Source organism: Pterocles gutturalis, unplaced genomic scaffold (assembly GCF_000699245.1).
Source record: "Pterocles gutturalis isolate BGI_N339 unplaced genomic scaffold, ASM69924v1 scaffold4436, whole genome shotgun sequence".
Lineage (NCBI taxonomy): Eukaryota > Metazoa > Chordata > Aves > Pterocliformes > Pteroclidae > Pterocles > Pterocles gutturalis.
The window spans coordinates 49551-64229 of NW_010102807.1; the positions used below are offsets into that span (position 1 = coordinate 49551).

At 41.2% G+C, this 14679-nt stretch overlaps 1 protein-coding gene across 1 annotated transcript in view; it reads right to left on the reverse strand.

Annotated features, from left to right (window-relative positions):
- Positions 1-14679, reverse strand: part of CEP112 (centrosomal protein 112kDa) — a 164719-nt gene that overhangs the window by 28663 nt on the left and 121377 nt on the right. The window contains exon 22 of the mRNA XM_010086425.1: positions 13945-14094. Within this exon, the coding sequence (XP_010084727.1) occupies positions 13945-14094 (150 nt within the window). The remainder of the gene's footprint in view (positions 1-13944; positions 14095-14679) is intronic.

Below are 14679 nucleotides of genomic sequence, written 5' to 3' on the forward strand. Positions count from 1 at the left end.
AAGCCAGCCCTGGTACGACCGGAGTGAGGGTTCCCTGGTAGAGACCCCTGACACGAGCATCACTGCAACAGGCAACTGCTTGGCTGCACTTGAAACCTACACCCTCCGTTTGATCTTTTACACTGATAATTTCACCAATACAGGTAACAAATCAGCTGCAACTTATATACAGGCAAACTAGGGGCAAAAGCACTTGCCAAAGGTATTGCTGTGTCTCAGATAAACTTTTCATGGAATATCAAGAGCTCTTGTCACAGTTGTGACAAAGCAGGTCTGATTTCAATGGAGTTTTGATTTTTTTTTGTTGTTGTTACATCTTTTTTGACCCAGTTTTGAGCTGAATGATGGCCAAAAGACTGTGCTGATCCAGTTAGTGGATCCTTCTGCTGCGGCAGAGAAGTCTTACGTGGAAATGCAGAGACAGGAGAGGATCTCAGTGCCACACAGCAGAATTTTCTGAGTTACTTGTGAACCTAACGAGCATCCCCAGGATATCCTTCTGCTTTTCCTTCCAAAGAACTCCCACAGGGTCTGACAAGGCAGTTAAAATAATCCCCAAAGGTACAGCAAGCTTAGAAACCATACAGAGGGAGATGTTCTGCCTCAGACCATCACGAGCTCTAAGGGCATGAGGACTCAAAGACCAGCCACGCAGATCCACAGAGCAAAAAGCCATCCAAGACTATTAAATACAGACAGCATCTCCCCTAACGGCATTCTGCTGGAGAATGGGAAAGTATATTGAGGACATGTCCCCAAACCTTCAACCTGTTCTTCTGCTCTTCCCTGGGCATCTGTTATCAGATACCATATCCCAGAAAATGGAGCCGGACGGACTCCAGTTTGACCCAGCACAGCCACCTCTATTTTCCTTCAGCCAAACCAACCTTTGCAGTTTATCTTCCACGGGACTTTCAGGCTTTTGAATGACAACTGACAAATCTTGAGATCCACAGTACACTTCAGTCATCATCCAAAATGCTCTGAACAAGAAAAATAACCCAACTGGTGTCTTCTGGTTTCAACAAATGCTTGTTGAGAACGTTTGGGCACAGGTAGAAAATGCTACAAGAGTTCGACTGGCTGAGCAACGCTTGATCAATGCTGAGCAAACGACTGCCAAACCTGTTTGGCACATCTAAAAGGAAGGCAGGCTCTTTTCATTTTCTCTCTTTATTTTTTTTTTTTTTTTAAATGTAAGTAGTTTCAAATATTCTTATATGGATGACATTTTTAAAATGTGAAAGCATTAAAAATAACAGAAAACAGATCAAGTTCTAAAGCGCCACCGGTTTCTCATTTGTGCAGCTCCACACGAACTTCTCATTAGACCTGTGCAGCACAAAGAGCTGAGCTTTCCAGCTACTTTGTGTGTGCTCAAAAACTCTTCCTTATCACAAATGAGACATAAACAGCAGGAAAAACAATATATGGTGTAGCGTGAAAGAACTAAGAATGCCAGTATTGTTAAAGGTGCATAAATCTTGCTCTAGTTTCAGGATCTGATAAGGGTGCACAGATAAGCCTGTCCTCTGCAGAGGCAGGTTTTGCAAACAGCAAGTCAGAGAGAGAAGGGACATCAGCCGTCTCACACAGCCACGAAGGCTGGATTATTAGAGACAGGAGCTAGCAAATGAGTCCACAGCAATGCCAAACCTGACTTGCAAATGCACATTTCCATAGGATTCAGGATGAAGGGGAGAGCTGGTAGAGGTCAGGAGAAAGGCAAAAGCAGCAGGTAAACACTTCAGGCGAGTATAAATGCTACCAGTGAGGGCAAAGACCTCACTGTGTTCTTTGTCCATCATTCACTTCCCATTTTCTTGTGTCCTCCTTGCTTTTTGGATTTACACAAATGTAAGTAGAAGTGATGAGTTATTCTGGTAGGAGGAAGAAAAGGTCTGAGTTGCTCCTTGGAGCTTTGAGCACAGCTGTGGTCGGAGGTGTTTCCAGGTATTCAGACAATTAACATCCTCTGATATGATTCAAACTGCTATAGTCTGCAGTAATTGCTGTTTTACCTTCCTGAATTACAGGTGCAAAACTGTAAATGATATGAATGATATAAACATTAGGAATAAAAATAGAAGGAATTTAAATACAGCCATATCGAGGAAGGCAATGCTTTCTTCTGAAGCCAGAGAGAGCCAATACACGTCTCAGATTTCTCCTCCAAGCTGCCTGCAGAGTTCTGGCTTGGTCCAATTTCACAGGTGTCCCTGCAGGTATCTAACGTTTGGTAGCCTGAATTTTTATTTATCCAGTTTCATTCTGCCACTCCCAAGCTTCTCAGTAAGCAAACAAACTCACTTTTCATGTTTAGTTTTCTCTTGTTTGTACTTTCGCCCTCTCTTACATAACAAGCTTGGAAGGGAGCAGCCGCACGGAGAGCGCCCGGAGTTCCTGGTGCGGGTGCGAGGGATCGGGTGATCGCCCGCAGGCATCGTCCCACCCTGGATAAGCACATCCTCTTCCCGGGTCCCCTCCAGGTTAGATCCCAGTGGTGGAAGGGTGGATGCTGGGGGAGAAGGGAGTCCCGCTGGCAACAGGAATAAAAGGGTCAAGCTGGACCGTGGTCCCACATACACATAGCTGGGTGGTCCCTGAGCAGTCACGTAGAAAACACAAGGCAAAATGTTACAGCACTTCAGGATTTAACGCCTTTTCAACAGTTCTAATACGGAGAGCTAGTACAACCTTCTATTGGAATTAAAATGTTCACTGCCGAGACAGTGACTCTCAGGAGCCCGGATGAATTCTGGACCAGCACTGCTGCCCATTTGGCAAGAGTGCAAGCGCTGTGCTTTCCTAAACCACAGCAGATCTGAACGAAGCTTTGGTGCTGACATGTCCTACCTTATTATTTCCCAGGAAAAGGGACTGTTTTGTTTTCTCCTGATTTGGTTCTAGAAGAATTTGCATTCATCCATTTTTGTTTCACAGACGATCTGGTTTGTTTTCAGGACCACGATGGAGTGATGCTCTCCTTCTCCCCACACAGCAAGCGTTATTCTTTTGTAACGGTCTCACCTGTCAGAGAGCAAACCCTGGTGCAAAACTGAGCTGTGACTTTTTGGGAGATCTCAAGAAGAGAAGTGATGGCGCATGGCATGTTCTGTCTTCTAAGGCCAACACGGACAGGTTTGAAACCCATGATCTCATCCCACGCTGGGCCAGGAAAATGGCATGTTCAGGGCATAGGTTTCCAGCAGAAAATTACTTGTGAGGTGATCTGATGTGCCTCCATTCACCTGTCAACAGTCCTGGCAGAAAAATAAACAGGTTCTGGAGATGAGCTGCTGCTGGAGGCAAAGCAGGAGCCATTAGAAGAGCTGCCCTGACCTGCGAGGAACTGGCCTTGTTGCTTTGAACTTCAGCAGATCTTAATGAATTCTTCATAATTGGCAACCTGGGGTTTTCACTGAGGATATATTTCTCTCGAGGTGCCAGATGCAGGAGACATATTCAACATTAGAAAGGCAAATTCTGGGTCTCCTGGTTGGTTGGCCAAGCTGGTGACGGCAGTTCCAACAGGTGTCCTCCCTGCTGCAGAGAACCGTGTTGTACTGGGGAGCAGAGTCACACATGAATGCACACCAGTGCTGAGGGCTTTGGTTCCATCATGATAAACATATTGACTTCATTGAAGTTATTGACTTCAGTGCTGTGAAAGCTTGAACTAAAATAAGCAGAGACAGTTTTAGTAACAGAAGTAGTTAAAACGCGGTTGTGTCAGAGGAGGAAGGTTTTTGTTGTGTTGACTAATCCCGGCTTTGCTGCTCTTCCAGTTCTCTGTTATCTGGCAGTTTTGAAGGGGACGTTGCCAAGAAGCTCATTTAGAGTCCTAAATTTTATCCTGTAGGCAACACTTAGTTCACTTTCCTGAGAATAAATTTCACAGACAGACCCCTGAAGAAGAAAACAGGTGAACTCTCTTTGCTCCATCAAATAGTCTCCTCGCTGGAGGACCTCAGGCTTTCCAAGGAGGCCAAAGACACAAAACTATTGCCGCCTGCACAGAAGAGCTTAAGAAAAAGCTTCAGCCTTGAGGTTCCCAGTCTTCCCCATAAGCTTCGGCCTCAAGGCCCCAGTCTTCTCCACACATGTTTTCAAGGGTCAACAAATAAAATATTTATTATATCAAATCCTGTTCATCATAAATCAGCAGCAATAAATCATTCCTAGGGAAGGCATCCTAAACTGTGAGTACGCACATCAAGTGCAGAATCCACACGCAAAAGGCTCAAAGAATAATGTATGTTTCCAATAAAACTACCCTAGATTTTCCACCTTCTTATGTACACATGTCCTATATGAACACACAGAGACAGTTTCCTTGAACTGCAAGGCAACAAGGTGTACCGAGCCTAACTGGACATGTTTACAATACAAATTTTAATGGGAAAAGGAGCAAAGTACGATATGCAGGAGTAGATTTTTTTTCTGTTTCTGGACTCTAGTGCTGTATTTGGGCTGCCAATAGTACACAGAATTTCCACTGAAGGGCAAGTCAAACCAATTTCCCTTAGGATGGAGGCATCTGAAAACTTACTGAGTTACATTAGTGCCTACGCATTCTTTAAGCAGATGAACTGCTTCATTTTGAATCCATGTCAAACCACAAGAACTGGCTGATAATAACATTCAATTAAAATGATCTCATTCTTCTAGAAAAAATTTGGCTAACAGCTACATCTCACATTTTCTAGCTAGGCACAATAGGGCCATTGATGCTAAAAGGAAACAGGAGAGGTTCATATCAAGGATCCAAGGGTCAGGTTTGGTGACAGTAGTTGCAGGTTTAACCTCTTGCATAAATTTGTGAGATGAAAAAGCCACTTCTGCCGAGCATGAAACTGTGAGAAAGTCAGAGCCAGAACTCACAAATATACAAATTGTGCTAATTAGCCAGATATTTTGAAAAACCCAAATTTTACACTTGATGCATATTGGTATCTTTTGATGTCGTACTTGGTGCTGCTTCACACCACTCAGGGCTTAGTGAGAAAAGCAGAAGCTGTTCTCCCGCTAGGCTGTCTGGGTGAGTTTGCCATCTGATCTACTGAATACACAGATAAAAGTCGCCGCATACTTTTTTCCTTTTCAAGTACACTACAGTAACTTGGAAAGTTCCTTTTTTCTCGACTCCACTGATGCAAGAAAGTGGCAGAAATATGGCAGCTTTGGCTTTCCTTTAGTAGCTCTTTGTAACTAATCTTTTAATGCTAAGAAAACAATAGATATTTTCATTTTGTATGGAAAAAAATACTCTAGTTATAGCAAATAAAGGCAATGACTTCCAGAAACTGTAAAGAGTGCTACTGACCACTTCATTCTACTGCTACCCTGCCTTCAAATACTGGTAAAAAGTTACCCTGGACTTGTAGCAGAATCACCAGATTTCTCTTGTTATGCTTAAGAAAAGCCTATTATGGAAATGGTAAGTTTAACAAAGATATTTCTATTTCACTGTGATCTGCCATTCAAAAGTGTTAGCCAGTCATTTTTTAAAAAACACTCTGATATTTGATCTGCTTGAGGCTCAGTCACATGTAAAGCTGGAGAGCCGGCAGAAAATTCTAAATGGAATCTGAAGATTTCTAAAGCCAACACTCATTTTGGCAAGAACGTTTTAATGTATAAAGCTGAAACCCTCAGTGACTTTCTCCTGCTGATACCCCTGGAGCAGCCAGCACCATGACCAGCACAAAACCTAAAGCAACTTATATCAGAACATACAATTTTGCAAAAAATATATACACAAAGACTGGAAATTGTGTAGGCACGCTGGAATCAGCCAGTGCAACCTGGTGCTATGTGGGCTCGCTCCTGGGATCAGCCACAGCATAAGAAAGATATTTCAGGGAAATACATGTTGATAAGTAGAGCAGGTTCCACATCCCCAGATCTGTGTTTGCCAAACCCTGCAACTTGTGTTACCGTGCCAGGCTTTAAAAATCTTTACTAGAGAGTAATAAATGTTTGTGGACTCCGGCAGGTTCGCTTTGAAGATGTCATTTTCTCCAGCAATCTTTTGTTGGTTGAATATATAGTTCACACATCTTGTGTTTCCACCTCCGCGGCTGGAGAAGCCCTGCAGTCACGGCTGTTCCAGGAGCAGGGAACGAGGCTGCGTTCCAGGAACTCACTGGAACTGGAACAAAGAACAGCCCTTGGAAAGTCTACACAGTCCTATGCACAGACTGTTTTACAGATGCCCTGTGTTTGGAGGACATTAGACACTTGTTTTTATCTTTATCTTTTTTTTTTTTTTTTTTCCTCTCTCCAGTCTAGTCCCAGACTTTTCAGCACAGGCTCTTCCTCCCAGGCAGTCTGCCTCCTAACTTCTGGGTACCTCCCCAGCTCTGCCTTTCTAAGCACCACTTTCTCCTCCACATAAAAGTCCCTGGGCTCTTTGGAGAATAAAACGTCTTTGAAATGCAACAGTAAACTGCAACCATCACAGCGGCCTTAAAAAAGCTAATTTTATATCATAGCTATAAACATTGTCTGCCCTTCTTTATTAGCTGCGTAGGCTTATGTCAGTATTACTCAACACTTACTAATAAGAGTGTTCTCTCTGTACCTTTCTAAGCACTTAGGACCCCACTCAGTATTATTACTCCTGTCCTGTCAATTAAAAGCAGTGAATTTTATGGTTTGTTTTGAATTCCTTTTTGCCATTTTGCCAGTGCAGAATTAGTGCAGTCCACCCCATTAAAAGAAACTGATAGCTTAGCTATATAAGACTTATATTTTGTTCTGCATTTATGGAATCTTTAATTCCATCATTTGGAGACCGGTAGATGTTAAGGGGGCATCCCTTCCAGGGCTAAAAAAGAACAGAAAGGACTTCATGCAGTGAAGTGCCTTCTCGGGGAAAAGCAAAACAATGAAAATATAGGAAAAAGTGAAAATTCAAACTTTTAAACCTGCTGGACAAAACTGGAGCACAGTTCAGAGGACTAGGCAAGCACTAATTCTCGTCTTTTATAAAACTTGTAAGTCTGATTTTGCTGTTGGCCATGGTAAGTTCTTCAATGTGTCGAAACATGAAAAGTCAAGAAAAATGCCAGAGTGCAAAGCTTGCTGCAGGAAAAAAAAGATGACTCAATTCTTTGTCTCACAAAGCATGTCAAAGATATTATAAAGTACTTACAGATGCTCAGCCACTCGCATTGCCTGATTGGCCAAACATCTGAAACCCTGTAATTCTGAAGAGAAGGTACTGTGCTTCAGACAATGAAATAACTTCTGTGGCAACAGAAACAGAGATATGAGTGTGAAAAGGAGAGAGGAGTTCTTAAAATTAGAATTTCAGTTGTGATTAACAACTTATTAACCTTAACACAAAAATAAGCCTGTTTTTATTACCATTTATCATGGACGTGTCAATACAGCCTTTCAAAGATAACCGTGTCCTGGAATCAGGAGCATGAGCACGAGCAGCAGGGGAAAAGCTCGGGGCTGAACCCTCATTTCTCTAACAGACTGAACTGGGGTGAGACTAGAATTCATCTAAACAAAGACTGTGAAAAACAAGTGCCTCAGAGTTTGGAGCCCAGGTAAAAGAGAAAGCAAAACCATACAAGCCCTGCAGATTTCATTTACCTGTCCTTCTGGAAGACACCATTTCCTTCGCTGATCAAACAGAATATAGGAAATTATGGGCAAGGTAATGTTATTTGCCTGGTAAATTCCAATGGCTGCTTTACAATGCTAAGGTACAAATGTTGGTGCCTTGTAATTCCCCGCTAATAAAAGACACTGCAGAGTTATTAGCATTATTATAGACTGCAGTCAGTGACAAAGGAATAGAGATCCATGAAAAACAACTCCATGTATTTAACATCAAGAGGATCCCCTAAAACTCTTTATTTCACCATGCCGGATAGTTTATCATGGTAATGCTCAGCCACAAAAGCAACTAGATGGATTTGAGATCACTCTGGAGAGCTTTGTGACATACACATCTCTGAAGATCTCCAGTGACTGACAGCATTTGGCATGTCTGCAGGCATCGAACCATCACAAGCAGTAATGCGTGTTCTGACCAGATGTCTTACAAGACATGAGTCAGTGTCAGCTTCAACTGCGAAATGCTGACCTCCTTTTCATAGGCACTCTTAGCTAAAAAAAACCCAAACCCCAAACAAATACTTTCATCCAAGTTAAAATAAAAATACAATAAAATATTTTTTTTAAAAAGCTTAAAAATAATGTTGGTAAAGTATATTATGCAGCTATTCAGTAGTAATCTAGAGTATAAGAGCGAACCCTGCTTCATCAATGTATGCTGGAGAAGAGAGCAAGTCAAGACTCACTGAACAAAAAGTCCTTGACATAATATATGTCTTCACTTTACCCGAAGTGTTAGATTTTCATTTTTAGTTTACACTAAGCTTTCGGGTTCTTTTCTCCTAATTAACATCCCCAGTGCTATCAGTTACACATGGTCACAGCCTTCTGAGCACCAGTCATTAGTCTTTCTGCTGTAAATACAAAGAAAATGCTGAACATGGAAATTATTCCCCCTTTATTTGCCACAGCTTGGAAACTTGTCAGCATCCTCAACAAAAAGGTAAAGGGCTGAATTGGCCCGGCTTTCTCCAAAGGGTCTGACAAGACTCCAGGTCTACTCGTTAGATGTGGCTTTCGCAATGGGCGATCTCAGTTCCAGAATCTCTCCAACCACACAGCACCGTAGGGTTTTGTTATTGTTTGGATCCTGAAACTGTTCTCACAGAAGGGCTGACGCACCGACCAACACACGGATCCGGAGCTCAGGAATTTCCATCTTTGCTCCAAACGTTGGCCAAAGTCAAGGCTCTACCCTCCAGTGTCCCATTTGTAAGTCAGGACCAAAAATGCTGCTTCTCTGTGCTCTCGATCAGGTCCGTTTAGGTTTTATGCTCCTCCTCCCTCAACAAGCACTAAGAAGGACATCCAGAACACTGAGAGTTAGCTCTGTTCAAGATTTTTAAACCAACAAATTAGAATTATTTCTTTCTTACTAAAACCAACATGGGCCATTGCAGAGGACGATGGTGGTATTCCAAAAGGTATTTTGAGGACAACAGGCTAAATACTCCTGCAGGACTACAGGCACTCAGTTAGTGCTCCCATAGCTCTGATGTGCTTTTGCTTTTAGTACAAAATGTTATTTGTAATTTCAAGTGGAATTTTCTAATAAATGTAGTTGATAATGAAATATAAGTAAATGCAAGAGTAGCTTGTTCACAAAATTTTTAAACCCACAGTTTTCCAATACACTGCATTTTAGAGAGGTTTGTAAATACCATCAGTATATTTTGACAGCTCCTTTCTGGAAACAAAGCTGTCAGGGGCCCTTGGAGAAATGTTCTGAATGCTCTAAAACATCCCAAGGTCTAAAATAATTTGTTTTACTTCTAGCGGGAACCAAACAGGAAAGGGAGGGGGGGTTATGCAAATGCCAGAAGAAGGGTGTGCTGGCATGACGTGCCAAAATAGAGCGATATCGATGGAAACCCACCCCCCATAGAAACAGTATTCCAGAATAAAAGGAAACAGAGCACCCCACACAAGGATGGACCAAAGCATAACTACAGCACATCCTGCTATCGTTGCATTGAGAAGTTTCACTGTGTTGATAAAACTCAGTCCAACCTTTGCATAGAGGAAATTATCTTTTTACTCCAAGATACGACAGCATCTAACAAATATATGATGATGTTGAGAATACTCAATGCCCACCTAGTTCCAGACAATTTAAAAGCAGAAGTTTTCTCCTTTGTTCTGCTATGGCTATAAAATACACTTTAGATTTTTTTTGCCTCTCAACATTTTTAAACATAAGAAAAACAACTGTTTCAAAATTTTTCACATGAAGGGGAACATTATTATATGACATTCTTTCCAAGAAATCTTTTAAGTCTTATTTATTAACAGAATTAATCTGATCATAAGCTGGCTGACACACAAAGTGTTGAAATATGTCATCTTCAAACCATGTTTTGCTAATGAAATTTTGGTGTTAATTCAGGGGATATAACAGAATCCTAGAATCTGTAACATGAGCCAAACAACAAATGTGGTTCCTCTGGCAAGAAAGCCTCATTTTCTCCCTTTTCTGTTGTGGGTTTGTCACTGCGTGCTCTCCATCATCCGTTTCTTTCCAGAATCTACTTTTTGATGTGGAGTCCCCACTTGGCCATCAACTTCTACATTAAAATCCTCTGAACATGTTTTGCAGTTCCAATCCCAGGAACTGTTTTGCACTTTCAGTCCCAGGATCCAAAAGGATTTTATGAAAAAACAACAACAAAAAAAAACAAACAAAAAAAACAAACCCAAAAGCTAAGGCTAGGATTTCATAAATAACCTCAAGGTTTCTCTACAATGCAATCAACTTTATGAAGCTAAGGCTGGGATTTCATAAATAACCTCGAGGTTTCTCTACAATGCAATCAACTTTATGCTGTGCTGAGTCCAGCCAGTAACCCTGCAGAAAGCAGCAGCAAAGGCAGGTGAATGCTCTGACCATTTGACTACATCGAGCTCCGGGTTCTTGTGGCTAGATTGCAATCAGGTTGCAAGAAAGCTAGTTTAAATTTAGCTTTAATAAGTTTACACTACACTTCAGTGACCGATGTAGCTCCTGCATAGACATCTCAGGAGCTCAGCACCCAAACCCTTACTGGAGGATGCCTTCAGAAATCCCAGTCTAGAGCATCACAAATGGGTTAACAGTCATGGCAACTTCAGCAGCTTTTCCAAGCATCTGCAGGGCACTCATATAATTGTGCTCTCAACCAATCCTATGGTCTAAACCACTGGTTCCTGACCTTTGAAGAGCAAGCACATGAGAAGAGAGGCACGGCACAGAGACCCAGTGAGCTGAGCTGGATCTGCCCACGCCAGGCCGATTGCAGCATCCCGGTTCTCTGCTCCAAAGAACCCAAATCCTGGTGAGTTCAAAGCAGAGATATCTACACGACACCGAACGGTGAGCTGCGCTCTTGGGATCGCTCTCTGTGCCAACGCTGTCACAATCCCAACGGGCTCAAACTCAACGGCAGGGAAAAGGCAGCGACAGGAGACACTCGGTTGTTCAACGCCTGGTCAGACCATCGCTGCTTCGGTCTTTGCTATTAGACATGGCAACGCAATGGCATCCCCACAAGCCACAAGAAAGGAATGCAATGAGCCAAAATTCTAGCCTGATTTTATGACTCCAACAGCACAAACTTTGACTTGTCCTGAGGCCAGACAAATGATGGTGTAACACGAATGCCAAGTCCTTTAAGCATTTGTCTCAAACTGAGGCCATCTGAAGCAAAAACGGGTTGCTCAGATTGGGTTTTTAGTTTGTCAAAAGAAGCAAAATGTTCTTAAAAGTTTAATTTAATATTTTTCACTATTGTTTAAGAAACTATTTTAAAAAATTAAGGACATAGATACAATTGTGAAATAATAACAACTTAGAAATCTTTAATTAGCAAAGAGAGTTGGGAATTTGAATTAACATCAAAATCATGATTATGGCATCCACATCTGGATATCACTTTACCGACTAAATCCAAAACTTCTCTGAGAGCCAGTTGGTTTCCGTAAAAATGTATTTCTACCTTTGAAAGGAAATAATAATTGGAAGGTCTTACAGGAAGTCACCCAATACCATATAAAGGAAATTGCAATCTGTTCCTCAATGTTAGTTTAAATCAATGTTATATTTAGCAACTGCTCATTTTTTAACGATAGTCTTTTTAATAGCTTATATTATATTAAGTCTTCTCAAAGGCTTATGCTATATTAAGAATTGCTTTGTTTTCAGAATGTTTCTTTAATCATCCCTCAAGGTCTTCAGCTTGCCCTAGGTTAAATCTTGTTCCCCATCTCCAGGACATCTAGGATTCCACTTTCATCAAAACCAATTTTTTTTTTTTTTTTGCCCCAGGGTAATAAAAAGCAAAGTATTTCTGCATATGCTCATCTAGAAGTATGTGTGGTTCTTAAAAATACTACGCGATGCAGTACTAAAAAGACCATGTTCTGCTTCCAGAAGCCTAGACAGCAGTTTACCTTCTGAAGAATTTTCTGTTTGGGTATCTGGCTTTCAGGAAATTTCCATTAAATCAGGGGTTCTTTCAGGAAATTTCCATTAAATCAGGGGTTCTAAAGGAAGTTTTTTTTTTTTTTTGTTGAAGTACAGTATTAATGATACTAAACAAAATTCAAGAACTCCAAGCACAACAGCTCCTGCAACTTCTTGTTGACAAAATCCTACAAAACATACTCGCAGCACCCATGCTAAAATCTCTCTGGGACACTGCTCACAAACCCTGGGAGGAATTCCCTGGTGGATTTTATGTATTTCGTTACATTTGGAGGTAATCATGTCAACATGAAGTTTATAATAGCTGAACACAGGTTTACATGGCGAAGGATTTCATACAACCTACCATCATTAGTGTTCAAAACCTATTGTTACCAACAACTGAATTATTTCCACTGAATGTAATTTAGTTTAGGGGAATCCATAAATTCAACAGTAGCACTTCCACTAGGTGCTAAGAAAAAAAAAAATGGTAAAAGGTCTAAACTACATATTTCAAATATATAACTCAAGAAGGTATAATGCATGATAACTGTCGAATTACAGTGTATTCTGACTACACAAAAGACTTTTCCACCGTCACAGGGTTTCTGTATGTCGAGGTGGCCACTCGAGAAGTGGAGAACGACAAACAGCACATTTTCCTACTCGGCAAAAATCCACCTGTGCCACAAAATAATGTGATTTGACTATTTACAGATCCTAGTGATAAAAAAAGCTACCTCTAGTGATTCAGTTTGGATAACAGATTATAGCCAACATCTATGGTTGTACCTTTGACAGAAGAGACTAAAGAACAATCAGAAAGAAAATTCTGTTCTTACACACAAATAAAGACAGACATTTTCCTTGAAGAAAAAAAAAAATCATTAAACAACAAGAACACTCTGCAGATGATGAGATAGTAATGTCAACCTAATTTCCTTATGCAAATCATTGAAATGTAGAGGACAACGTTAACTGTACCGTAACTGAACATCAGAGAGTTCCAGCATGTACAAACTGCCATGGTTTCTTTTCAGCACAAAAAGCTAGACAAACTGTAGGAGTTCATTTTTTCATGAGTTCCTAGATTTAACAATGTAATTCTTTGTTTGTACTAGTAAATGTCTTTACTAAGAAAAAAGGAATTTCCTTCTTCTCAACAACTCTTAACGAAGTGTTCTGGTTGTCAGCCCTGGTAGATTACATAGTTTCAAAAATCTCCCACTGCTCTTAACTACTCTGAAAGGGAAATTGCTTAAAAAATAATTCTGCTTGTTCCTGCAAGTGAGATTCTCCGCAGGTGCTTTGAATCAGGGTGCAAAAGCAGCAAGGAACAGAGTCCAAACACTCAGAACTTGTACCCTCTTAAAGCTGCTTTGAAAAAGGCCAGAGAATGCAACTCTGATACAAAATACGTAGAAACCTAATGAAAAAAAGTTACTTATAACAAATATTCTATCCCATTCGTATTTAGCAGAGACTTTGCTTCCAGTGGAATTTAAGAACACACTCTCCTATTTCCAACCTAAATTTTATTCAAGTTCTGAAAGCACTGTACAGAAGTGCTGAAAATACATTAAAAAATATGAGACAATACTAAAAGAAAGAGAACAGGAAAGTTTCAAGTTTTTGACTGAAGTGGATGGATGAGCCTCGCCAAACCCAACCGTTTTCAGCAGGCGTATGATCAGCGAGAGGAAAGCGAGCCTGAGTCACCAGCGACATCAAAGCCAAGGTCCAGTGAATGGAATGAGCCAGCGCTGTGTCAACAGGAACGATACCTGCATTCATCTGCCCACCGCAGAACTTTTTAATTACCCTCAAACAGCCAGTAGCATCAGTGACTAAAATCCCCAGATTACCTTGATTGCTCTGTCATTATCTGTAATCAGCTGCTGCTTCTCATCTTCCAACTTTTGTACAACTTCCTGGAGCCGCTGCTCCGCGGCAAGCTGCTGCCGGCTGTTCTCCTCCGTCAGAGAGGAAATGGTTGTCTCGAGTTCAGCTATGATCTAAAAAAGAAAACAGCATGCTAAATCTCTTTTCAGGAAAAGGCATGTATTTTGCATGTTTTGATGCTCGGTACAAGCACGGCACTGGTAAATTCTGCTGTGTGAGCTCAATATTTTCAATTAACATATTACACACCAGCAAGCGTGGAATTCCACGCAGAGAAAAAAAAAAAGAAGATAGTAAGGTTGTGAATGACAAAAATTGCTGAACACAAAATATTTGCAAAGGTTTGCCACTGTGACATTCCAAAATATTTACTTGTGAGAACAAAGCACATCTGTGATCTTCAAACCAGAGCGTGTTCCCAGCCTTCCACCGCACTGAACCCAGTGCTGCACAGTTACATGGGGATGGTGGCGGTCGTTTTCTAGGATACTTTATAGCTTGACACTGCAGAGAAGAAAAAAAACCCAAAATTTACATAGTGGGCTGAAATTTAAACTGGATAGTGAAATTCCTGAGCTGCTGAAAGGAGCATATTCTGCTCAGCAATACACTGGGGACCCGATTCGATGCCCAGGACCCTTAAACCAGACCTGGTACATGATGCACTCAATGTTTGTTGAAATGTGCTTGTGTCACCT